This window comes from Myotis brandtii, unplaced genomic scaffold, assembly GCF_000412655.1.
Source record: "Myotis brandtii unplaced genomic scaffold, ASM41265v1 scaffold1341, whole genome shotgun sequence".
NCBI lineage: Eukaryota > Metazoa > Chordata > Mammalia > Chiroptera > Vespertilionidae > Myotis > Myotis brandtii.
The window spans coordinates 685,976-713,884 of NW_005354761.1; the positions used below are offsets into that span (position 1 = coordinate 685,976).

The 27,909-nt window shown below is 35.4% G+C and overlaps 2 protein-coding genes across 2 annotated transcripts in view; one reads left to right on the top strand and one right to left on the bottom strand.

Annotated features, from left to right (window-relative positions):
- The window catches only part of CCDC73 (coiled-coil domain containing 73), a 57,568-nt gene extending 53,293 nt beyond the window's left edge, over window positions 1–4,275 (top strand). The window contains exon 12 of the mRNA XM_014534952.1: window positions 2,516–4,275. Within this exon, the coding sequence (XP_014390438.1) occupies window positions 2,516–4,168 (1,653 nt within the window). The 3' untranslated portion in view covers window positions 4,169–4,275. The remainder of the gene's footprint in view (window positions 1–2,515) is intronic.
- A 6,615-nt stretch (window positions 4,276–10,890) lies between these two features.
- On the bottom strand, window positions 10,891–25,399 carry EIF3M (eukaryotic translation initiation factor 3, subunit M). Its single transcript, XM_005860461.2, has 11 exons — window positions 25,391–25,399; window positions 25,135–25,288; window positions 24,010–24,148; window positions 23,604–23,727; window positions 23,359–23,453; window positions 20,857–20,940; window positions 19,810–19,909; window positions 18,536–18,617; window positions 14,344–14,487; window positions 13,029–13,089; window positions 10,891–12,585 (listed from the first exon to the last, which is right to left on the bottom strand). Exons 1-11 carry the CDS (start codon window positions 25,397–25,399, stop codon window positions 12,465–12,467), a joined length of 1,113 nt encoding a protein of 370 aa, XP_005860523.1. The 3' UTR covers window positions 10,891–12,464.
- Between the last annotated feature and the right edge of the window lie 2,510 nt (window positions 25,400–27,909).

Genomic DNA, 27,909 nt, shown 5'->3' on the forward strand with positions numbered 1-27,909 from the left:
GTTCCTTTGCCCTAGATGTATCCGTAAACATACTGCTATGAGAGATGTCTGAGATTTTGCTACCTATGGTTTCTTCCAGGAATTTTATGGTTTCATGACTTAATTTAAGTATTTTATCCATTTTGTGTTTATTCTTGTGTATGGTATAAGTTGGTGGTCTAGTTTCATTTTTTTGCATGTATGTGCCTAATTTTCCCAATACCACTTATTATTGAAGAGACAGTCTTGATTCCATTGTATGCTTTTGCTTCCTTTGTCAAATATTAATTGAGCATAATGGCTTGTGTCGATTTCTGGGGTCTCTGTTCTGTTCCATTGACCTATATGCCTGTTCTTGTGCCACTACCAAGCTGTTTTGATTACAGTGGCTTTGTAGTATAACTTGATATCTGGTATTGTGATCCTCCAACTTTGTTCTTTCTCAAGATTGCTGCAGCTATTTGGGGTCTTTTTTGGTTCCATATAAATTTTTGGAGTATTTGTTCTAGATATGTGAAATATGCTGTTGGTATTTTGATAGGGTTTGCATTGAATCTATAGATTGCCTTGGGTAGTATGGACATTTTAATGATGCTAATTCTACAAATTCATGAACATAGTATATTCTTCCACTTGTTATATCTTCCTCTATCTCTTTTTTCAACATCCTGTAGTTTTCCAAGTACAAGTCTTTTACTTCATTGGTTAAGTTTATTCCTAAGTATCTCAATTTTTTTGCAATAAATAAAAGTATCTCAATTTTTTTTGTTACAAAGGGTAAATGGAATTGTTTGTTTTTGTTACTCTTTCTGAGAGTTCATTATTGGTATATACAAAAAAACCCCATCGTTTTTTTAGTGTTGATTTTGAATCCTGCTACATTGCCGAATTCATTTATTAAATAGTTTTTTGGTGGAGTCTTTAGGGTTTTCTATGTACGATATCTAATGTCATCTATGAATGAGAGTTTTATTTCCTCCTTTCCAATTTGAATACCTTTTATTTCTTCTTCTTGTCTGCTGTCTGTGGGAACCCGGCCAGCCCTTTCGTGCCACTGCTTATCAGGATTCTCTCCAGCTAGTCTTCAGTTGATTATTCAGAATTTTTTGTATTTTAGTTGTAATCCTACTTTATCAGCACAATTTAAATGTTTTATACTTTTTAAAAAAAATTTATTTTGTTGAAAGTATTCAGATGTCCCCCATTTTCCCCTCCCCCCTCACCCCCCCCCCCATTGTTTTAAATAATCTGTTTTTACATTAAAGGAACCTTTTCCATTTTACACTAGAATCTTCCAGAAGTAAATACTGAAAACAGTGATATGTCAATGGGAAAATTACAAAACATCATACAGAAATATAATTCTAGGGAAGAAAATAAAGTGAGTTTTTGTTTAGATACTGAATATAGAGAAAATGAGAAAAAGAAAGGACCACTTACAGAAGAAATCATTATAGAAGGTAACCTAAGATTATATTGATATTTTCTAATTTGTATATTGAGCTTTGTAGAGGGATTCAATCATAGCCTTTGCTTTGAGGACCTTGTAATGTAGTTGGAGAAATACATTATTTGTATATATCTTAACAAAACAGGGTCCCTTTGTGCTATTCTTTACAGCAGTGGTTCTCAACCTTCTGGCCCTTTAAATACAGTTCCTCATGTTGTGACCCAATCATAAAATTATTTTCATTGCTACTTCATAACTGTAATGTTGCTACTGTTATGAATCATAATGTAAATATCTGATATGCAGGATGGTCTTAGGCGACCCCTGTGAAAGGGTCGCTCGACCGCCAAAGGGGTCGCGACCCACAGGTTGAGAACCACTGCTTTACAGTCAATATTTTTGGGGGAAAAGTACATTTCTGCCTATTCATCACTTCTTTCCTTTTTGCATTCTGGTTTATGCCTTCACTGTTTTGCTGAGAATGTCCAATGGGCTTCCAATAACCTTCTGATGACCAGACCTAGAGCACGTTACATCAAATGACCTTTCTAAAACTGTTCAAATAATTTACTAATTCATCCAGCTTGAAAAAAAGTTGTTTAAAAACAGTAACATTCAAGTTTTGTCCTTGACTAATTAATTCTTTGAAAGTGTTCAAAACTAGGCCAAACAACCACTTGGTGGAGATGTTGTAGAGAGAATGGTCAGACTAAAAAAGCCCTACAAGCTCTGAACTTTATATTCCAGATTATTGTGATTATACTGAATTTTTGAAATCTATGGTTGAAACCCAAATGAATAAAAATTAATGTCTTAAGTAGACATTTTATACACTTGGCCAAAAGTATTCCAAAAGCAAAATATATTTACAAGGTAGTAAATTAAAAAAGTGATAAGAGTATTGAAGAAGCCAGCTAGCAATTTCTGGATCTAAGTAGTAATAGAAATTAAGAGTATAAATTGTTAGGATAAATTGATTTTATCGAATCAGCTCTGTGTTTATATGGACTTGACTAGAGAAATAAAAACCATTTTTATAATACCCTCAACGTGTCTTGTTTTAAACCAAAAGTACTTTTGTTGTAGTGCATAAAAATTTACTGTGTTCTCATCATGACAGATATACAGCATACTGAAAAAATCTCCAAGAATGAAATTGATCCTAGTGTACCTCAAGATGAGAAGCAAAGCGAAATCTCTATAAGCAAAACCCTCTGCATAGAAAAAGAATTAATTAGTCAAGGACAAACCTTGAATGTTACTGACTTTAGAAAAGCAGCTACTACAGAAATAAAAGACAAGATGGGCTTAGAAAGAGACAATGAATCCACAGAATTTAAATCACCAAATAATTCTTTTTTAGAGGCAGATATATCAATAGAAACAGACAGCATACACCTAGAAAGAACTGAAGGATTCGATGTTCACCGTCCAGATTTACATCTGGAGGTTGAAAGTAACAGAATATCATTTAACAGTGTCTTAAATGAGATGGCTCACAGTACAAATCATAAAAAAGATGTTTCTGAACAACGGTTTAGATTGCTTCCAGAGACTCAAGAAAATGCTACAAAGAAGACAATTACAAACAGTGACCAAGCCAAAATAGATTTGGATTCATCTCTGGATGTAAAAAAGAATCCTGTTCAGTGTCGAAGATACAATTTACATGACTCAAGTAATGTTATATTAGATGATAAACAGTGTAAAATAGAACAAATACAACTGGTAAATAATAAAAGTGAGTGCAGCACACTACCACTTAAACAAACTTCAGATGTTCAGCAAATCTGTAAGGATACTTCAGAGAAGCCTGGACTAACTATTCCCTATGACATTGCAGTTGAATACCCCATTTCATCTGCAGTTTTCAGTGATAATCTTAAAGTATTTCTTAAGAATTCAGATACAAATGTTAATATGATGCCTATATTGGTGAAACCAAACTCAAGCCCTGGGAAAAGAGCTGTATGTAAAAATCTGAATGACTCACAAAGTCCATTTAAGGACTGTTTGGGAGATTTAGAAAACAGTATGAACATTTCTCAACTTCAAGTTAACAATGAGAATATACATACCTCACAAGCCAAAGATATGAAAACTGCTGTTCACATGAAAACTTCCACAGAAATGCAGTTTTCCAGTAAAGAGAGTCACATTGATGAGAATCAGTTAACTGAAGCTACAAAAAATGACCTTTTCCTGTTTGTGGATGTTAATGAAAGACAGCATACATTGTTAAATAATACTGAGAAAACAGAGTCATTAAATGACATCGTTTCAGGAAAAATTTACAGTGAAGGACAGCTGGAAGAATCATGTTCATTTCACATAAAGCCATCTGGAGATTTAGTAAACAGAAGTGGAAAGTCAGCCTTTGATCTTTCAACTTCAGATAAAAAAACTGAGAAAACTCCAGTATATGTGAATTTTTTAGACCCCAGTTCTTGGTCAAAAGTAAATCAAAATGAAAGTCAAACAGTGAGCACTTCAACTTCTGGCATTCCCTTGTTGCTGAATGAGAGACCAATAGGCCCATCAGAAAACGAAAAGATTGTTTCAATGACACTTTGTAAAAATGTCAGGAAGGATATTGGGCCAGGTAAGAAAACAAGCTTTATGTTTACTTTAAAAAATTATTATTTCTGTTTAGTATTCTTGGTAAAAATTCTCCAGATTGTTCAAAATGAAAACATGTTAGTATTTTTTTTTCCTAAACCTAAAATACTCCCTATATAGTAAAAGTAAAGGCTTTATTTAGATGAAGATGGATTTTTAACCTAAATCTGAACCAGTTTTGTCAACATATACTGAGGCACAATTGCATTTTGGAAATTAAAAAAAAAAAAAAAAAAAAAAAAAACCAAGGAACTAAAAAAAAAAAAAAAAAAAAAAAGAACCAAGGAACTGAAAATAAAAAAACAACCACAGGTCCAGGCAACTAATTTTAAATTAGGAACTGCTACTTCATCTGAGGTCTTTACTTTCTAGAGCAAATGCAGAGAAGTTGATAAGGCTTCTTCCACTGCCCATGTTTAACACACACACACACACACACCCAGAAAAATCACCACCACCTCTCTCCCTCAGAACCACCTTTTGTCACTTTCTTCCCTGTTTTCTCCCTCTTTCCTTCATTTTTCTATTTTATCTGTTTCTTCACCAGCACCACAAATCCAGCTTTTGTTTGACAATCTCAAGGTATAACATGATTACATTTCATATCATTGCTATTTGTCATTGAAACACTTTAAATTGAACCCCTTAATATGATGTACCTATATTACTAATACACTAAAATGCTAAATATTTCAGACTATTATTTAAAACTACCACATGAAATAACATAATGTCCAAGTTTTGCTTTAAAAATACACAATAGAAAAATAGGGGGAAAGGTAATGGATGAAAGTCATATGACTTAATATTGATGGATATTGAAGCTGGGTAATGGGTACTTGAGATTCATACTCTGTACTTGGGAGTGCTTGAAATTTTTCATATTAACATGTAGATGCTGTATAAACATAACTTGGAGATAATGTTTAAGAAGTATGATTATGAGGAAAATGTTAACTTTGCCATTTGCAGTCTCACAATCAAAGTTTGCATTGTTAAAGATTTAGATTTTAAGTGACTTCACCTGTTTAAGAATATGAAGTTAGACCCATTAAAAGAAATGCAGATTACAAGGCAGCTTTGCCTGACCCTGACTTTAAAATGCTTCTTTTAAAAGGAAAGAGAAAACTTGGGAGAAAAACTGGGAACTAAAAGCAAAATAAGTACTTCTTGCTTACTAGCATGAATGGAGATATAGGGGGGGAAAAACAGAAAACACCAAAGCACTGGAAAACCTTATTTCACAAAATCTAATTTTTCCTAGTAAAATGTATTAACTTCAGATTCCATTAATCTTATCTGTCAAATGCTGTGGTTAGTCAAATGCTATTAGTCAAGGATCTGGTCTAATGTTGACCATATTATCACAGTTCCTTTCTTCTAAATTAAATTTCAGTGATATAAATTTAAGAATGGAAGGGGAGATGTCTGAAATTCTATAAAAATTCAACTTGTAAAGTCATCAAACTCATAAAAGTTTAAATATTTTTTAAACTTCGAAGTAGGCATGTTTCTCTACATTACTTTTATCTGTTTATTAAATACTAGACAGCCCTTTGTTGGGTATCTTATGGCCAGTTTCTTTTAATCTGAATTCGTAAGATGTTCACTATATAAATGTTTACATGTACAGGCAGTGTAGTAACTGGGGAATAAGGATAACATTTTGTTTTATAAGATGTTTATACCATTTCACTCATTTTAATGTGAAATCAGGTTTTAGAAAGTAGCAATAATAAAACTTTATTTTCTGAAATGAGATGTTTAATGTAAAAGCAAAGTCTATGAAAACTATAAAAAGATCAAAGTAAAAAGAAAATAAAAATTGTTACTTTTTAAATACAAAAGCATAGAATCAGAGTAAAACAAGTTCAGCCACTAAAATGAGTGCCTGGAGAATAAAATTCAGTTGTTGCCATTTCCTCTTTGTCAAGCAGATACTACCAGCATTAACAGAGTTGCTGACACTTTGAATAACTCCACTATCCATCCAGATCCCAAGGGAGAGCCCCGTGAAGAGAGGAATGCAACTGCAAAGACTTCTTGTGATTCTTCTTTTCCCACAGAACATGTAAGTCAATTAAAAATATTGCCAAGCAGACCTTAGTGAGCTAATTCTACAGATATGTGTAGAACTGTATGCATCTGGATGCTTTAAGACCTAACTGATCTCCAAAATAATATCAAGAGGGCAGCATGGCACCATTTTTCACAATTAAGGTTGATGGAAAACAGCAGGAAAAAGTCACAGTGTATAAATCAAATAGATATAATCCAGCCTGTTTGAGGAGGGAGAGTGTGAGGTAGTGTATTATGTACTTCTATATTTTAGTCACCTAAACTTAGGAATAGTGGCACTTGCACATTTATTTAAACTTAAAATACAACTGTTCACAATTTGAGCATTTAAAATTTTATTCTAATTAAAGTTGCCTTAAATAGTCAATGAATAAATTCAGCTATTTTTAGTAGGGCTTAATGTTACTTACATTTTGGGAAACTGTTGTGAAGGAATTTATTTTAAATTATTTCAGTTAGAACACAGAATATGAAAGGATCAAATGTCCATCAATATATATCAAGTATGAATGTAAATATTAAACAAAAGATTTGTAGAGATTATATGGCTCCAGGAGTCTATTTGTCATATAAAAAGCAACTAACTACAGATGACAGGTTTTTTGGTAAAATTTGTAAGTTTCTTATCTTGGTTACAAAACTTTAGTGCAAAAAAGGCTATGTTGTTCAAAGTCTACAAAAAACAATTATAGGTGTAACTGCTAAAAGATAACCTATAAATGTTAGGAAAGGTTACTTATTTAAATAATTGCATAGTGAGATTTTAAAGCCACTATATTGTTTTAAATTTTATAGACACATATTAAGTAACTTTCTCTTCAGCACATCGAAGATGAAAATTACAGTATTGACACCTTAACATATAACAGGTTTTCACAATAAATTTCATTTTTCTTTTTAAGTATGAGAGACACTCACTGAGATAGTATAAACTTTTCTTCTGGGAGGGTTAAAACTAAAATCAGGATTCATCTTTTCACCATGGTGTCAGCAGAAATCATTTCAGCTTTGATGTGTACAAGTGTGTATCTTTGAAATATGGTAAATCTGGCATTGGGAAATCCTTGGTCAACTAGGTAAGTTAGTGAAATCAATGCAAAAAGGAAAAGCTAGATACCAATTTCAAACTCGGTTGAATACTTAACATCTATACTAATAATAGCAGAATATGCAAATTGTTCAGGACAGGGGTGGAGCCATGGTGGAGAGCTCTCAGTACGCCTGCGCTGGGGGTCCGAAGGGCATGGAGAGGAAGGGAGAGCAGATAGGGAGTTAGGGCGATCAGTCCAGGAGGGGAGAGCAGATAGGCAGTTAGGGCAATCAGGCCAGGAAGGGAGAGCAGATAGGCAGTTAGGGCGATCAGGCCAGGAGGGGAGAGCAGATAGGCAGTTAGGGCGATCAGGCAGGCAGGGGAGCACTTAGGAGCATCAGGCAGGTGAGCGGTTAGGAGCAAGTGGTTCCAGATTGTGAGGGATCCTGGATTGGAGAGGGTACAGGCCAGACTGAGGGACCCCCGCCTACCATGCATGAATTTTGTGCACTGGACCTCTAATTTATTGTAATTGTCCTTTTTCAAAGGTATAATGGGAATTTCATGTCTCCCTTTCAAGCCCATTTTTATAATTAACCCAGTAGTTCCATTCTTTGTCTAATCCTAATGCTTTTCTTGCAATTAATGTTTTTAAGAATTTATAGAATTAAAGCTTTTTCAAAAAAATATTCCCACAACAGTCCTGTAAGGCACATCTATTTTACAAATGAGGAAGCAGTGACACAAATGTGAAATAATTCCAAAGCACTGAGAGACACTACCTGTGGCAGACTTAAAGTAGGTCTCTTGGCTCTTAGTCAAATGCTATCTACTTTCTCAACTTTCATAGTAAAAAAAAATGTTTCTTCTCAAAATGCTAGTGCATGTAAAAAAAAAAAAATAAAACTCAGCTCACTGGCTAAAGAGATATTTTCTAAATTTTACTAGGTGTCAAGCACTATGCTAAGTACCATTGTCCCCCCTGAAGCTTGATTACCAATCAACATCTAATGTGGGACACATTTAAAAGCAGACCTATTCTTTTGCCTAGACGACTGAAAATGCTGTTATTCTTGCATTAAACCAGACAAATCTAGTCTCTTTATGAAGCCTGTTTACTTGCTCCTTAATATTTTACACTTTTCTAAATAGGGCTGTCAGGTGACAACTGGTGGGCCAAATGCAGCCCCCACCCCCTCATTTTAGTAAGTACAATTTTATTAGAGCACAGCCACACCCATTAACTATTGTCTATGGCTACTTTTGTGTTCAATGACAATTAGGCAGTTGCGAGGGAGGCCCCTTGGCCCACAAAGCCGTTTGCCTATTCTTGTTCTAAATGAAGACAAATTAATTTTATGAAGACTTATAGCCAGAAAGGGAATAAAAGTTATTCATATTTTTCAACGTATTTTTATGCACTCTAGCCACACCAATCCTGTAAAATTTTAGGTATATATTACGAGCTAATCCCCCTTTTTTGTACTTTGGAGAGGGTTAGGTTAGTAGCCTGCTGCAATCTTGGTCATACCTAGGAATGAGGATGGGAAAGAGGGGCCAGCATAAACAAAGAAAGCCATTCATTTTATACAATGAATTATGTTCATTGAAGTTAAATTTTAAAATGCAACCCCAGGACTAGTATCAGATCTTTGAGTCAGGCAGAAAGAGGAAGTATTTTTAAAAGGAGATAGGAAAGAGCAATGATATGTGGCTACATATAGAACTGGAATTACTCTAGGCTGCAAAACCCTAGTTAAGCTAAGTAAGACAAGTTTTGTTAAAATCTCTCTACAGGGAATCCCTGCTTCCTCCCCTCCCACTAAGTAGCTAGTTTAGGGAAGAAACTAAAGCATTTATGTGTAAATGTCTCTCTCCTTTCCATCATCGAGATAAAAAGTCAAAGAATCAGAATTTTGGAAAATGGGCTGATTTGCACTTGATGTCAAATGCAACAAAATGCATCAAGTATTTTGATGGCAAAACAGGACCATTAAATCACAAGGCATCAATCATTTAACTTCAAAATCAGCAGCAACCTAGATTTAGATTTGATATCTTTCTATGTATCAGTATTGCATGGGTGACTGTGTACATTCATTTTGGCTCTGTAAGCTAAATGAAGTGTGGTGAACTTACTTATATGCGAGACATTATCAGAAATACACATTTACCCATTTTTTTCTGTTACCACTTACTCTTTTTTAAAGAATCCTTACTGAAGGACATACTTTGATTTTAGAGAGTGAAACATCAGTGTGCAAGTGAATGTCAATTAGTTGCCTACTGAACTAGCCCTGACCAGGAATCAAACCCACAACCTGAGTACCCGCTCTGACTGGGAATCAAACCCCGTGACCTTTTGGTGTATAGGACATTGCTCTGAGTCATACCAGCCAGGGCACCAGTTACTTTTTACAATAGCATTTTGTATCTAAAAGGAGCTGATGAGAAAACTAAGGCTCACAAAAGTTAAATAATTTGCTTATTGTCCTGGCAGTTCTTGACAATACTTTTGTTTTCATCTGTTATTTTATAAGAACATAGGCAATCATATGAATACAGTATCATCATAAGGATCAGAGGCTAGGACTTTGAGGGGACAGGTGGCTAACTAGAATTCTCAGGAGCCAAGAAGAGCAGTCCTGAGGGAACTGAGATTAAATGTAAATAGTTAAGAGCCTATAAAAAATAATTACTATGGCCCTAACCAGTTTGGCTCAGTGGATAGAGCGTCGGCCTGCGGACTGAGAGGTCCCAGGTTTGATTCCAGTCAAGGGCATGTACCTTGATTGCAGGCAAATCCCCAGTAGGGGGTGTGCAGGAGGCAGCTGATCAATGTTTCTCGATGTTTCTAACTCTCTATCCCTCTCCCTTCCTCTCTGTAAAAAACCAATAAAATATATTTAAAAAAAATAATTACTATATAATCTCACTTGAAAATGACAATGTTTTGAATATGCCACTTTAATCAGTGCAATTGGAAAAGATTTTAATGTAAAGCAGTATTCAAAGATCATCAAAGATTTATGAGCAAATGGTATTCATCATAGCCTAATGTATAAAAATAAATTTTTCAAAAACTTAAATGTTCAACAATATATTAAACTAGAGGCCTGGTGCACAAAATTCATTCATGGGGGGGGGGGGATCCCTCAGTCCAGCCTGCACCCTCTCCAATCCAGGAGCCCTAGGGGGATGTCTGACTGCCCATTTAGGCCTGATCCCATAGGCCCATAGGGATTGGGCCTAAACCAGCAGTCGGACATCCCTCTCGCAATCCGGGACCACTGGCTCCTAACTGCTCACCTTCCCACCCGCCTGATCACCCTAACTGCTCTCCCCTGCTGGCCTGATCACCCCTAACTGCCTCTGCCTTGGCCCCGCCACCATGGCTTTGTCTGGAAGATGTCTGGTCTAATTAGCATTATTACCCTTTTATTAGTATAAATTATGGAACATGGAATAAAATGGATCCATGTTCTTAACAGACCTTAACACAGGGAAATGCTAAAAATGTTTTTAATACAGCGTAGAAAATGTGTGATTTAAATTTTCAGATAGTGTATTTATACAGAAGGGACCAGAATATTTACATCAAATTGTTTAATGGTGGTTGGAATCTTGGGTAATTTTAATGTGGTTCTTATCCTATTCCCTATTCTAAATTATAACATTCCCTTTTAACAATAAGTTTTATCTGGTAATCTAAGACCATCAAAGGTTTTTTTTCAAGAAATTAAATTTATTTGACAGGGATAAGTTGAAACAAATATTCAATTAAGAGATAAATTACAACACATGCATAAAAGGGAATTATTTTGCAGCCCCCTACAATAGCTTGAGAAATTTTAATGACCTAGGAAAGCAGCTCAGTGGGAAAAACAAAGATATAAAATTCTAGAAAGTTATTGATTATACTAAAAATAGAAAAAAAGTCTAGTGCAAATGGTACCAAAATGTTGACAAGTCTCTGGATAGTGGTTTACTACTGATTTTAGTTACTTTATACTTTTTTCTATTTTCCAAATTTCCAGTATTTTATTATCAGGAAAAAAAATAGAAATGAACATTTTTAGCACAATATTATAAGCATGACCCAATGTAGTGCTTTGGAAAACATGCCAACTTCCAAATACTGCATTGCTCTTTCCTGTGTCTCCAAAAATGGCCCTCTGAAGCATGAGAGGAAACATGAAGTAAAAAGCAGTTTTTAAATGGTAGTTTACTTCTGTTAGCATTTTAAAATTTACCCTTGTTTTGATAGAAGATACAAAACATAGACATGTTTGGGAAAGGAAGGGAGTAGAAGACAAAACAGATTTTTATCTGCCAGTTTTAAATATCTTTTCTTTCAATGTAAGCTCAAGACCTTTTAGAAAATGTTTGTGGTATTCCTGGAATATATTAAGAGATCTTGAAAAGCTACTACATAAGCCTACAAATTCACATTTTATAGTTTCTTGATGCCAAAATGTAGTAGTTGGGGAAAAGCCAAGAAAATGGTGGCTTTATCATATGCTCATAATTCCAAAAGCTTAATGATATTCTTTAAACTTATTTGTTGATGCGTGTTTAGAAAATGAGTAATAACTTCAGTGGTAAAACAAGTTTGGTCTTTCCTAGGTGAAAACACAGTCTCTGAAATCAAATCTACAAAGCCATTCTCAGGCTCTCAAGATTAAAGATACTACTAATTTAACTATGTCTTCTTTTGGTGAAGGTGGCTGGCAGAGCCTGATAACAAATCAAATAAAAGAAAGTGAAAAGTTCCTAAGCTTAGAGAATGACAACCAATCTAAAAAAAGAAAAGCAGAAGAGTTGTTGACAAAAACAGATTAATACTTTCAGTGGTAAATTAGAGTACTGATGTAGTTTCAATTACAGCAAAATGACTTATATCTAAAGCTTCAGATGTATTCACTTTTCCAATTTCTTCTGATGTAATGAAGCTGTATTACTGCTATGTTTTTGCCCATAAAATGCTTCAGTTAAGATAGCTGAGTTAAGATTGCAAAGTTTGCTATTAGCACCTAATTCCCCTTAAATTGGTCTTTCCTCCATATACCTTTCATCAAAGCTCCTGCTGCACCTTCAAGACCCTTCCTTAATAGAACACAACTTACATATTATTCAAGATAGACACAGTGAGACCCTTCGTAATTTATTACATTGTATCCTCTGAAGATTGTAACTTCTTTTGAACTTGAGACAATAAATGTTCAGACTGTTGTCCAATTTCAGCTTAAAATGTTTTACTATCATTTAGATGTTTCCCCAAAAGAAAAATATTTATAGCATAAAAATTCAGGTATCAGAAAGACTCAAAAGGCTGTTTTTCACTTTGTTCAAGTTTTGTTTCCAGGCATTAAGTGTGTCATACAGTTGTTGCCATTGTTGTTTTCCAAATGTCCGATGTGTGCTATGACTGAAAAATTAAAAGTCATTAGTCAACCTTTATCCTCTTGTATTCTTTTATAATACTACATACTTGAATCTAGTCAAAAGCAAGGTTAAATATACATAAAAGACAATTTCAAATTGTAAGAGAATTAGCAGCTTATTTTTAAAAAAATTCTTTATCATATTGATCCTGAACCTTCTATTTTCCTGAACTACATAAAACAGACACAAAAGTCATTAGTATTCTAGCCAATGCTGAGCCATTAAATGAAATGTGCTGGAAAATAGGACTTTCATTAAATAAGCTAATCAATTCAGTCTGAACTTTAATAAAATTATGATAAATAGCAACTATTTAACTACAGTCAATTGATAAGAACATCACCTTAGTTCTCTAAACATTTAAGTGAAATAATCAGAACAAACTAAATTGTTCTACAAAATGCTGCAAAGTATTAAGTGTCTTACCTGACAACTACTTTTCGCTGGGTCTGATCAATTTTGCAGTAGACCATTTTTGTTTTCACGGCTGAAAAAAGACATTTTACATGACATGTTATATGGAAAATGCCGAAGAAAAACAGCTTAAAGTATGAAACTATGACCAAGCAAGCCATAATAAAACTTGACAGTTTTCTAATATGATTTTATAAGCTGGCTCTTTGAATCTAATAAACAGCAATATGATGCAACTAAGAGGGAGATTATGCATTTATTTATCCGATGGTTGCTGGGCTAATCCATACCAAATATCATATAGTGTTCTTTTTAATACATATATATGTTTTATTGATTTTTAGAGAGGGAGGGAGAGAAACATCGATGTGAGAGCACAACACTGATCGGCTGCCTCCGGCATGCCTCCCCTCCCCCAGTTTTCATCAAGAATTCTAGATGTTCTCCTCTACAATCACACCTTAGGGTAGGGGTCCTCAAACTACGGCCCGCAGGCCACATGCAAATACAAATATTGTATTTGTTCCCGTTTTATTTTTTTACTTCAAAATAAGATATGTGCAGTGTGCATAGGAATTTGTTCATAGTTTTTTTTTAAACTATAGTCCGGCCCTCCAACGGTCTGAGGGACAGTGAACTGGCCCCCTGTTTAAAAAGTTTGAGGACCCCTGCCTTAGGGGGTTGAAGGGGAAGATTTCCTAATTAGGTATTTCTTTATAAGTATGTTTAAGAATTAGAGCATTAGAAACTATGTGAATAGTTCTTTATTTTATTAATTGTATAATCCCCCAAACTTTCAAATTTAAAAGGCTCAGGAAAAAAAGAAAAAATTCTGTTACTTTATAATACCAATATTGGGGAAGAAAGTCCTGTTTCTAGGCCAATCATAAAAAACTGATAATGGTTAACATCTGCAGGACATTTAATACATGCCAGGCACTGGGCTAAGTGCTTTACCTGCATTAATTCATTTAATCCTCAGAACTACAAATTACTCCTATATTCCTATTTCATAGAGGAAGACAGACCTGGTCTCAAACCCAGGTCTGATATAAAAATCTAGGCTCTTAACCACCCTATGGTATACCACCTAAAGGTTTTTGTTCTATATAAGTTTAAGGAATAGAACAAACACCAAAAACCACATAGCAATTTTTATTTCCATTGAATTTTCACTCTACAACAATTACAATCTGCTAATCTACTAAAATACACATTTGTTACAAAAGAATCTAGCTTTGTTAGCATATGGCTCAGCTTCAAGATAAAAAATCTTATACTGCATGGGTAAAAGACAAATAGAAAAAAAAAGTTCTAATTGCCTTACCATCAATAACAAACGCTTCAACATCATCAGCTCCAATCTGAAGTTCCTGTTGCATTGTATCAAAAGAAATTTCTTTATTTTCCACTGCCATTCCCATAAAAGTAAGTAGTCTCATTTTTGCCATATTCTGTTCATGTAATAGTCCTGAATAACAACAAAATAGTGAAGTTGAATAGGTATTAATGCTAATAGAAGACCAATTACAACTCTTGTGTCAAACTGTAGAGTCACTGTGTTTGAGCACTTTATATATAGAGAAATTTTGACAAAGCTTATATTTTCAAATCATAAACTGACCCCATAATTAAATTATGGAGTATTTAAAATTATTTTTCTAGAACTACATTTATTACTATAGGTAATAGACAAAGTTAATAAGACTGGGCTATAAAATGTTTTTAGGCCCTAAAGTTTTTTTACATCCTAACTTATACACTTAAGGAGATAAAATGTACAAAATCCATTTCATAAGGAAAAATTTTATATAAATGAATTACTTATGCTTATTTTTACTAACAGGTCCCTTGTTTAAACGGAGGACTCCTTATCTACTTATACCTTGTTCTGTGTTTTATTAGGAAACATGAAGTTTTAAAACATTTTCATACACATTCAGTCATGAAAACATTCCATTTCCTGTCTGGTCACTTTGGATTTAATATTTAAAAGTTAAAATGCCCATCCACTGTGGCTCAGAGGTTGAGCATTGACGCATATAAACCAGGAGGTTACAGATTCCTGGTCAGGGCACATGCCCGGGTTGCAGGCTTGATGCCCAGTAGGTGGTGTGCAGGAGATAGATGATTCCCTCTCCTCATTGATGTTTCTCTCTCCCTTCCTCTCGTAAATCAATAGAAATATATATTTTTTATATAAATGTAAAAGTGTGTTTATCACTTTACATTTACAGACTAAGATGATTAATACTAGAAAAAACTAAACAGTATCATTAACATACTTGTTCTTTACAAAGCCTAAATAGAAAACTGTATAGATAATTCAAATTTTTGCCTTGCAATTTTTAAACGCAACATACTGTTTTACTCATATCAAAAACAAACTGTTAGACCCTTTTAAAAGGAAACTTAACAAATTATCAGGCCCTGCTCCTTTCACTTTAAAAAAAACAATAAAATTGAGGAGTAAAGAAGTGAAATGCTTTACTTACAGTCACAAAGTGGCCTCGAAAATAGGTTCATTTATAAAATAAATAACTAGAAATATAAATATTTACAAATCCTGAATATCCAAGTGTTTACCCGTCTCTACATGGAAACTGAATTACAACATATACACTTGATTTGATGCTAACTTCTCAATTATAAAAACAAGTTTCTAAAATTAATACAGAATTACATGCCCCTTTTCTCTGAGCTTTCAAATTTGGTAATCTCACCAAGATCATTACCCTTTTGTATTTAAGAGCCTCAAGTTTGTATTGTTTAAAAAGTTCCCTCTAAGCACTCCACAAATAAATTTGAAATATATAACATTTATTATTAGCAGGTGACTAGGAAAGCCCATTAATATAGCACATGTCTGTTAATTAACTATAATTATGATGCAGGCTTTCTATCTGGCACAGATTCAACAAAAACACGATCATCATAACTCAGATGAATGAGATACCCAAGTAAGTATTGCTAACCAGTTTAATGGAAATCTACAAGCATCAAAAAATCAATTAGTGCACATTAATCCTAATTAACAAATGAAAATTAGATGCTGATTAACTTTCTGAAGCAAGAAGGTAGCAACTGGATAACACCAGATTACATGTGAACATGTTAGGGCAATTCAGATGACACAAGATAATTCTACTGTTGGCCCAAACTGCCAGTTAATAAATCCCGCCTGGTCACTTTGGATTTAATATTTAAAAGTCAAAACTGTATGCCCAGCCAGTGTGGCTCAGAGGTTGATAAACTGTTGCCATCTGTGGAATCTAGACATTTGTAACCAAACTTTAAGCTGTAATAAACATCTAATAATATATCTATCTAAAACTATACATTCAAGATGTTTTCCGCAAAGCATCTTTTACAAACAAATTTCTAATAAAAGACTGCTAATTTGCATGGATGTTAAAGAAACAAAAGGCAAAACAAAATTTGATTTACAGGAATACTATGTTTCTCCTGTTACAGAGAACAAACACTAAAGATCTTTCTCAAGAAAATTTCTTAGCATTCCCAGTTCTGTGAGCATACATAATCCCTTTTAATGTTAAAATAATAAAAACTCCTCAAATTTCTAAGGTATAATTTAAAATACTCTTAAAATAAAAATCTACTGCTATAGTTATAAGCTTACCATAAATCAAAAAACATATCAAAGGAATGAACATTATTTCTAAAATAAATTATGTAAAACCATTATATGTCATACAAGGGGGAATCTATGTTTAAAAACATTTCAAATGGATGTTTAAAGTCACTACATCAAAAGAAATCACCAAACCTAAAGCCTTTAGGACTTTTGCTCTCAAAAGCAAGCTATTAAGCCAGTGAAGTATGAGTTGAAGACTTGTTAGGAAGCTGTGCTTTATTTCATGAAAAGTAGAACATCACCTTCAAAGAAGTCATAGTGTTCTGTGTCATTTCTATTTTAAAGTTATAAAAAAAAAATCTAATTTTATGGAAACATTTATTCATTACTAATATGTCAAAACCTTAATGCAGTAATAAAAAAATGTGCATCACTGAGCAATTTCTGCATTGTCACTGACCCCTGCCTTAAAATGCTGCAATATAAAAAACGTAATTTTAATGCATTGCAATAGCTTATGAACCAGTGCTCCTTTGAAACAGTCAATTACACATCAATGGGGGAGTGTCAAAGTGTTAATTACTACTCCTTTTTCCTTGGTGAGTAAATAAAGAGGTTGCTGACATTAACATTCCATCACATAGCTTCATGCCACAAAACAAATTAACTGGGACAGAATGTGGTTTTCTGGGTCTAGTGCACCTGGCAAAGCATTCTACACAAACACACTCGCATCTACTTTATCTTGGTGTATTTCAAATGCCTTGTTATGTTCAGAATAATTCAGTCTTGCCCAATGCCGAAGTTTACAGGTGACAGGAATGAATGATTACTATATTGAGGACTAACAGTATAATCAAGTTAGATTATAAATGCATTCTTTACCTATGTCTCAAACAACCAAGAAGACTAACAAATAAATTTTAATATGAAAAATACATAATGTATTTTGATTATTACCTAGTAGGAAAACAAAGCACCTTGGTTTCATAGTTGACTTCATTCTCTTAGAACAACTTAAACTTGTTAGACTATAGATTTTCTAATTTTTCATTTCGTAATTTTAGTATGTTAAAGACGTGCTCTGGAAGGAAAATACTGAATCTATATGGAGCTTGCTCAATGAGGACAGTGAGAGTCAATTCAAGTTGGTGAACATTTACTGAGCTCTGATGCCCTAGAACAGCGGTTCTCAACCCCTTTGGGGGTCAAATGACCCTTTCACAGGGGTCGCCTAAGACCATCGGAAAACACATATATAATTACATATTGTTTTTGTGATTAATCACTATGCTTTAATTATGTTCAATTTGTAACAATGAAATTGGGGGTCACAACATGAGGAACTGTATTAAAGGGTCGCAGCATTAGGAAGGTTGAGAACCATTGCCCTAGAAAGACAAAGGCAAAATCATAAAGCTAATACTTTGCTGTCTTCAACAAACTGTAGTTAGGAAAGTTTCTCCTATCATGTAAAATCACAAATCCATTTCTAATCCCATCTACAGCTTTACTTAGATATGCTTATCAATACCATATATTTCTGTAATTTGTTAATTTGGGGTTAGGGTTTTGCACCAATATAAAAGTGTATCATAGAGAGAAAAATCTATTTGTTGCAATTACGTGAATCTGGCTTTTTTAAAAAAAGCAACAAAAATATAAATCACCATGCATATGAATAAGGAGTAAGGTCCTTTACAAAGAAACAGTAGTTTCATGCTCTTTCCATCACGAATGCTTTTGGTTTCTGATTCCCAATTCATTCTAAGTAATATTTTAAACTGCCTATATTTGTTGCTATCCATCATACACCACTGGTAGGCCAAAATCATATTTGCTGGATCTCACAGTACAGAACAGTTTTAGAATAGTACATTCCCATCTCCCTATACCCCTCCAAAGAACACACCCCAAAACTTACCAAGTGAATCTATGAAGTCTTTATTATTCTGATAAAACTTGACATATGATGCCAATTTAGCATTCACAAAAATGGTTAAAAGCTATACAGAGACAAAAAAAAATAAAGATACAATATTCAATACAGAATATTTATAGCTCAAAGTACTTTTAAAGACACTAACTCCCAGTAATATATTTCTTTCAGTGCAGACATTTCAATTAAGTTTGATCAAATTACCATCTAAACCATCTATACCAGGGGTGGGCAAACTTTTTGACTCGAGGGCCACAATGGGTTCTTAAACTGGACCGGAGGGCCGGAACAAAAGCATGGATGGAGTGTTTGTGTGAACTAATATAAATTCAAAGTAAACATCATTAAAAAAAAGGGTGGGCTGGCCCCACCCCCAAGCAAGCAGTTAGGGGCAATCAGGCAGGCAGGCAGAGTGATTAGGGGTGATCAGGTAGGCAGGCCAGCAGTTAGGGGCGATCAGGTAGGCAGACGGCCCCTTGCAGGGCTGGCCCTGGCCCCCAGCAAAAGAAAGAGGGAGGCCCAGGCCAGCCAAGCCATTGCACCCCAGCCTGTCGCCTGCAGAGGGAGGCCACTGGTGGCAAGGGAGGGGGGGCAGCGCTGCACAGATGGCAAGCAGTGGCAGCAGGGGGGGTGGGCCCAGCTGCCTGCAACTGGAAGAAGGAAAGCCCTGCTAGGCCCTGATCTCAGGCCAGCCCTAGGGACCCTACCCGAGGGGTCCCGGATTGTTAGAGGGTGCAGGCCGGGCTGAGGGACCCTCCTGAGTGCACGAATTTTTGTGTACCGGGCCTCTAGTTTGTTTAATAAAAGACTCACTTAGATAAATCAGTAAATACAGTGAGCTCTAAAGATGGTGGTAATGGCATAGTACAAATGGAAAATAACCCAAAACATATTTATACTTGTACTTGAAAAGGATATTAATGTGTTTTAAAATATTGGATTGATTTTATTAACTGGGCTAGCTGACACTATATAGTAAAAAGAAATTTCTATTATTTAGGTTCATAATGGCCAGGCAAGTGAGAAGATGAAGAAAAGGGAAAAAGAACAGAACTGTGTTCAGTAGTTAGAGAAAAGCTAATCCTAAATTTCAGTCTGTTCCTGATACAAAAAGAATAACTAGTTCTCTTTCCAGATCTATAGATATGTTCACGAATACAAAGTAAGAGAGTTCTTTTATACAAAGAAAGAGAATTCTGCTTTAGTATGTTAAATTTAGGAAAATATTGTATTTTTCACATTAAGAATAAACTACTTACATCATGAATAAGCTCGCCTTCCAAAAACTTGACTGGTTTTAAAGTGAGAAGATGGTCAAAAAGAAATGCATTTGGATCTTTCAATGCTCGTACAATACACCTTAATTAGAAAACAAAAATCCAAGCTCAGTCTTGAAATTCAGGTATGTCTCACTGAGTTTGCAGGATGCAATACATTTAATTCAGTAAAATGTCCAAAAATTCAATATATAAAGCATAAGAAAAGTTGTAAGATTGGGGTTAAAACAGGCCAATCAATCTACACATCAAGTACATCTGTTTAACAAAATAATAAATAGTTGGAGACAAAAACATAGCTGGAAAGTACCACAAAGTAATGAAAGAATAAAACAGCTGCAGCATCTTACCATATGCCAGACACTAAGGTAAGGATAATTCAATGAATCCTCATAATACCCTGAGACATATAGTCTTAACATGCCCATCTTATGAATGACAAAACAGGCTCAGAAAGAGCTCGCCCAGTAAGGGCTAATTAAGTGTTGGAGCAGGCAGTCTAACCTCAAAGATATTTTCCACTAACTACCCTTTCAACCAACACATATCATGTATACAGGTCCTGTGTGAAGCCAATAACCCTGTAAGTTATCATAATTTGTTTCATAAATTTGAAAAGCTGATTTTGTTCTTATTGCTACTAAGCAGACTTACGACTATTTGAAACCATTATTATTATCGGGAATAGGCTAAGCTAATTTTTAGCAAGCCACCAACTTTTCCTCATCTACACACCTTCGTAAGTTAAAATTGACCTATGATTAGATTCTATTTTTCAGGTTGATATTTTCAACCCCATATCAGCAATTTCCCAAACCGCATGTAGCCAGTTCATATACAATTTGTGGTTCTTCCAATATCAAATTTTCAACTTTAGTATCTCTATTATAATCACCACAGAGCACACAGTATCAAATGGCTTTGGATCATTGGCAAGTGTAAACATGATTTCAGTTATATGATTGAATACTGTAACTCATCTCTCAGCTGCTGATAGTCATCATTAGAACAATGTATTTTTAACATTACCTGTGGGCATCAACTCGGGCCTGGGAAGCATTGTCTTCTGTGTAACTTCCTAGCAATTCTACCATGACTTTCGAAGCGGCATCACTAAAAAGAAATATTGCTTTAAGAATTTCACAATATCTCATTGCTATTCATTCATTAAAAAAATTTACTATGCCAAGTACTGTGTCAATGATACATACAATGCTGACCAAGAGCGACAAGGTCCTGCTCTATGGGAAAAGTCATGGCACTTTCTAGTAGGAAAGGCAGACAATAAGCAAGCATGTGCCATGAAGGAAATAAACGGTGATTAACAGAGTCATCATCATGACAGAGTGAGATGATGCCTTTATTTATCCCCTTAAAGTTATAAGTCAGGCAACCACAATTCAACAAAGAATCCCTTGCTTAACACACAAGCACGTCTGATATACATGCATTGAGACATCTGATGGTAGGCATATCAGAAGGAGCAGGGGTGGTGGAACAGGGGGAAGGACAGACACGGGTCACAGACAGTCTGGCACCTGCCCAGCCCCAGCTGATGTGGTAGTGGTGAAGGAGTTGGGCTGCAGCCCCCACAGGGCAGCCCAGAGGGTAGGAGGGACAAAAGCAACATTCTGGCCTGAATATCCAGCGCCCATTGTGGCTAAACCTGGTGATGGGGGCAGAGATGGGGTACAGCAGTGTGGCAGCTGCAAAATGGTGGCCACCATTAGTAGCAAGAAGGCCAACTCACAGAATCACACCACCACCCCCGGCCACCCCTCACCGGTAGAACCTATAGAGGCAGCAGGAATGCCACCGACAGCACAAAGCAGCTGGTACCTTCGGGTTACAAGGAGGCAGCACTGGGAAGTCGCAGGCTTGAAGCCCCATTGCCCACCACAAGGGTGGTGCACTGAGAATGAAGGGACCTGGACATAAAGGGGCATTTTCCAGAACTAAGGCAACACCCTCTCAACAAGATCCGAGAGGTAAGAGTAAACAAAAACTGGTGCTATCGCACTATCTACTGGAAAACAAATGAAAGACCACTACTTATCAATCCACTAGACCAGTGGTTCTCAACCTTCCTAATGCCGTGACCCTTTAATACAGTTTCTCATATTGTGGTGACCCCCAACCATAAAATTATTTTCGTTGCTACTTCATAACTGTAATTTTGCTACTGTTATGAATCGTAATGTAATTATCTGATATGCAGGATGTATTTTCATTGTTACAAATTGAACATAATTAAAGCACAGTGATTAATCACAAAAACAATATGTAATTATATGTGTTTTCCAATGGTCTTAGGCGACCCTGTGAAAGGGTCGTTCGACCCCCAAAGGGATCGACCCACAGGTTAAGAACCGCTGCACTAGAGCAAAACAATAATTAGAAGAGTTCACTACCTCAAATGCCCAAGCAGAGAAACAATCCATCAAGTACCATGAATAACCAAGGTAACAAGGTAGCTCATAAAGAAAATGAAGTCTCCAGAAACCAAACTCCTAAGACAAGGAAGACTGATTTAAATGACAGAGAATTCAAGATTGCAATTATGAAAAAAATAACAAAACAAAAAAACTCCAGAAGATGCAAGAAAACTCAAAAAGGCAGTTTAATGAAATCAGGAATAAAATCAATAGGAAAAAGGAACACTTCGCCAAAAAGGTTGAAACTATAAAAAAAAATTTCTGAAACTAAAAACCTCAATAAATGAGATGAAGAATGCATTGGAGAACGCTAGAAACAGAGAAGACTAGACGGAAGAATTAGTGAGCTTGAAGACAGAAATCTAGAAATGACTCAGGCGGAAGAGAACTTAGAGTTTTAAAAAATGAAAGAACTCCACAAGAACTATCTGACTCCATTAGAAATAGCAACGTAAGAATAATGGGTATACCAGGAAGAGAAGAGAGGGAGAAGTAAACAGTGAGCCTATTAAAATAATTGATGAGAACTTCCCAAGCCTATGGAAAGAGCTGGACCCTCAAGTTAAAAAAGCTAAGAGAACAACTAATTACTATTAATTCAAAAAGACCTTTCCTAAGACACATTATATTAAAACTGTCAAAGAGCCGGTGGGTTTGATTCCTGGTTAGGGCATATGCCTGGGTTGTGGGCTTGATCCCCAGTAAGGGCATGCAGGAAGTTGCCAATCAGATCCTTGTCGCTCATCGATGTTTCTATCTCTCAATTCCTCTACCTCCCTTTCTCTCTAAAAATCAATAAAAATATTTAAAAACAAAACACTAAACTGAATACTGACTACTTACTGCATATGTAAAAGAATAAATATTTTGGAAATGAAGTTTGCTAGGTAGGATGGATACAACCTTTAGGAACCCAAGATCTTGCAGAAACTCAATAGGTATTTTAAAATTTGCAGTTATCTTTAATAAGTAACATTTACAAAAACAGATTTATAGCAACTCCAGAGAACAAAGGAGAGCAAATTCATTTACCTTTAAAAATCAGCCCTCAACTACTCATTTTGCCTGTAAGTTTTAAGACATTAACTGTGAATACCTTTTCTTACAATCCACAAGTGCCTCATAAAGTAGCCTTAAAAGGGTGTGTTTTTTCTCAGTGGTAAGGTTCCAGTCAGAAATCCATTTTCTAACCTATGATGAGATTGATAAAGGGAGATTTAGTGATATAGCTGAATATATTTTCACAATTTAAAATATAACATTTAGAAAACACATATTTGCTTTGATTATAATATAAAACTACACTTATAAGCAAAACAAGTATTCCACATAATAACTCACCTGATCCAGCTCAGTTGGAATATATTGGATGGCCCCACAAGATGCTGCCACTTTAATGAGGCTACAATATACTGTATATCTTACAGGAGTATTCTTATCCATCCCATGGAAAAGGTTGCTTAGCCTGGTTAACAAACAAATAATAAAAAGTTTGAGATCAGTAACTACAGTGATTAAGTTGAGAATATCTGCCCTCACAACAAATGTGAGACAGACACTATTAGTAACTTCACATTAAAGGAGGGACCTGAGGCACAGAAAGGTTAAGTGACTTGTCTAAGGTCACACAACTTATAAAAGCCACAGCTGACAGTCAAGTTTCAGAATTCTTGCTTTTAACCATCAAATGACAATGACATGAAAAGAGCCCCTGGAAAAACCGAGCCTTTTTCAGTTTTTAACTTACAACTGCAGTCTCAGAGATGGGCGTTCACCTTCCCGAAATTTGACCAGCTTTTCACAGAGGTTTTCAATCAGAGCTTCTTGCTTTTCTGGCTCCAAGATCAACAGGAGGGATACCACGCTGTTCATCACACTTTCAACATCTATACATGACATGGCGTAGATAATACAACAGTGATACTATGATACTTAATGTATCTGAATTTCCAGTATTCAAAGACCATTAAACATAAAACACTTGTATATTTTATTAAAGAAATAAATTATTACCTAAGATTTGGTTTTCAATCAATAAAAAAGAAGATTGATTTACGTGGCTACATATACGGTTTCAATTTTCACTGGCAAGATAGTCAATCGTGGAAGTAATTGGTTAGGTCTTAGGCTAGGATACTCTCCCAATTAAAGAAAACATACAAACAGAAAAGTTATTTAGAAATGAAAGGTATTTCTTTTCTGACTGGGTCACTAATTTTCAAGTATAAGCTTTTAGTCATTTACCAAGTTTAATCTGAAACCTTAACTAGAGATTTCAGAACTCCCCATTTTCAAAATGTCCCATTTCATGTCAAGAAATAGGCTGAGCCGGCGTGGCTCAGTGGTTAAGGGTCAACCTATGAAGGTCGAGGTTCAATTTCCAATCAGAGCACATGCTCAGGTTTTGAACTCGATCCCCACAGTTTGGGGCATGCAGGAGGCAGCCAATCAATGATTCTCTGGCATCACTGATGTTTCTTTCTCCCTCTCCTTCTCTGAAATCAATAAAAAATAAAAAAATAGGACATCAACCAAATAATTAAATAGCCTTTAGATTACTTGTTATATCCCATTTGATATTAATCTAAACCTTACAGAAAAGAAAGAAGTGTTTCATTTTTTTCTTCAATTCATTCTGAAATTATCAGTATTCAGTGTGTGCAGTAACAGACAAAAACATTCCTGATGTAAAAAAGATGTTTTTTCAAAATGGGCTTACTTCATAGGTATTAACAGAGTAGAAAAACCTGAAAGTATGTACAAAGATTAGAAACAGTGCTTCAAAGTTCTAAGATCTGAAACAAAAATATAATTCACAAGAAAATTTTCAAAATAGGTTATTAGAAATATCACAAAAAATTAAAAAACAAACCTTTATCATCTTCCTTCAGACATACATCACAGGCTTCAATAATTTGAGCTAAATCTACATGAAGTCCACCTTCTGAGTTCTCTTCTGAAATTTCAGCTCCTTTAGATTTCAGATAAGCTCGAAGCTCAGCAGCCTGTGGAATCAAACAGTGTTGCTATATATCTATAAAACTGACTATGAATGACAAGATCTCAAGCCATTCTGTCCTATTTCTAAAAAAATGAAATCTAAATGCTGTATTTAACAATGACTTTACCTCATCCATGGTCACAACCCCCACAAGTTTTCCTCTACAACTCCCAGTGGGTACACAGACCCACTATGGCCCACATAGATCAACTTCAGAATTTCTCTCAGATCACCTATATATCCTGCTGGAATTATAGTATATGGCAAAAATCTTTCTAATATAACCCAAAGCCTTTTTGGGGTGTGGGGTGAGATCTGACTTGGTAAATTCAATTTGTTTTAAAGAAATAAAATGTTATTGCTCTGAGGTGTGCATAGCACTACTACTTTGAAAACTTACAAACGTTACCTTGGTAAGAGAGTAATTACTGTTAATTAAATGTTTGAGAACCTATCTGAGATGAGCATTTGGGGAGCCAAAGATAAAAAGATGATGCCTTTGGCCCTGGCTGGTGTTGTTCAGTTGTTTGGAGCTTTGTCATATACACCAAAAGGTTGCAGGTTCAATCCCCAGTCAGGGCACATATCTGGGTTGCAGGTTCGATCCCAGTTGGGGCCTGGGAGGGCAACCCTTTGATGCTTCTCTCTCTCCAATCAATAAGCATGCCCTTGGGTGAGGATTAACAAACAAAAAAAGATGATGCCTTCGAATTCTTCCTTGAATAAAATACTTATATCAAATTGGATCTACTATAAAATTCTTTTGAAATGCAAAATGCATTATCTGGATCAGAAAGCACCTTTGCACCCATAAAAGTATAACTGCAGGACTGCATCCAGTATTTAGACATTTTTCTATTCTAATATGTACATATAATATTTAATAACTAGTTCTTTTTAGAGTTCGGTATGTATGGCAGCCAAACATGAATGCAGATGGTATTTAAGATAATATGAGGAACTGAAAAAGAGAAAAGTAAGAATACCATTAGTAAATGCCTGGGTATCACATTTTCTAAACCTACAGATATGTTTTGGCTACCTAAGAAAAGTATATTAAATCTGTAGACCTGAAGATACTATCCTTTCAGATAAAAAGTAGTCACTTCACATATGCATTGGCAGTAAAATAAGACTTCATAAAACAACTGTCACCCTGTGAGAGAGCATAAAAAATACCCCTGGAAAGCACACTTCGGTATGAAGAAAACACAACTTCATCAAAACAAAGGCACTTGGTTCAGTTTCCACTTTGTAAACATAAAAGTGAATTTTTCTAATAACTATTCAACCAACAGTTTATTGTTTTGTTTTTAAACTATCATCCTCACTGGTTACAAGTAGTGTTTGGCGAGTGGTACAAACCAAGGAAAAGAAACAGGATTCTGAGCTCTATTTCCCAACTTTAATTAAACTGAGAATTTGATCAAAGTTAACCTCTTGAAAACAAAAGCACCTCCTTACCTGAAAGTAATGGCTAGAGTGGAATTAATATATTACAAGAACAGTCGCATAACCTCAGTAGAAATGACGTTTTAAGCCTAATACATACATATAAACCTCACCTGGGGATATTTTTTCCCACTGATTTTGAGAGAGAGTAAAAGGAAGGGAGGGAGGAGGAGAGAAAGCAACATGGATGTGAGACAGACACATCCACTGGCTGCCTCCTGCAGTGCTCTGACCAGGCCAGGACGAACAGGTACCCGCCCTAACCAGGAACTAACCCCTTCTAACCACTTAAAACACCTGCCAGGGCGAAAACTAAAATAGAATCAGTAACACCAACTCGCTGCATTTACAAACCCTTTTCTGTATTAAAAAAAAAAATTTTTTTTTTCAATAACCTACTAGTCAACTGTTGATAACATGATTCCATTACCAACAAGGTATGTTTTTAAGAAAAAGACGTCGTTCACATCTTTTAACTGTGCTCAACTCCTTCCCACAACTTACTTTTATTTAAACATTTTTTCCCATTTTCATTTCCACTTACTTTGCTCTTCAGGGCTGAGAGTCTGCATTTCTATAGTGTGTGTGTGTGTGTGTGTGTGTGTGCGCGCCACATCTACAATTCTACACGTATGTTAGAATAGTAATGACATCTTCTATGGAAATCAAAATGTCCATGTTAATGGAATAGCAGAAAAAATGGCAACACGACTTCACAGAATAGTTTCTGCAAAATTACCTTAGGAGATCATTTCATGTTTAGTTTCACTCCCACCAACTACAGCTTAACTTTTGTGATGGGGAAAAGTGCAAACCCCAAACAGAACATTTAAAAACGTTAGGACGGCTCACCAGATGTATGCCTCAAATATGAAGGTGGAGCTGACGTTTTATTTTTCGGGTTAAGAGGCCTCTCACCCTTGCACATTAAGAATATAAAATATGGTCTATGTATAGAATAGGTCGCCGGTGCCTTTGTGACCCCATAACACCGTTTTCATCGTCAACAAAATTATGTTTCCTTAGACAATGGCTTACAACATCGAAAAGTTTGCCACCTCCCACTCCGGATGTGACTGCATTTGGGGGACTGAAGCCGACACCTTTCCCAATGAGCCGGAAAGTACTGTGTCGGCAGAAGCGACTCCGGGCTGAGAAAGTACAGGCGCCGACCGGGAAGTCGGCGGGGAGCGT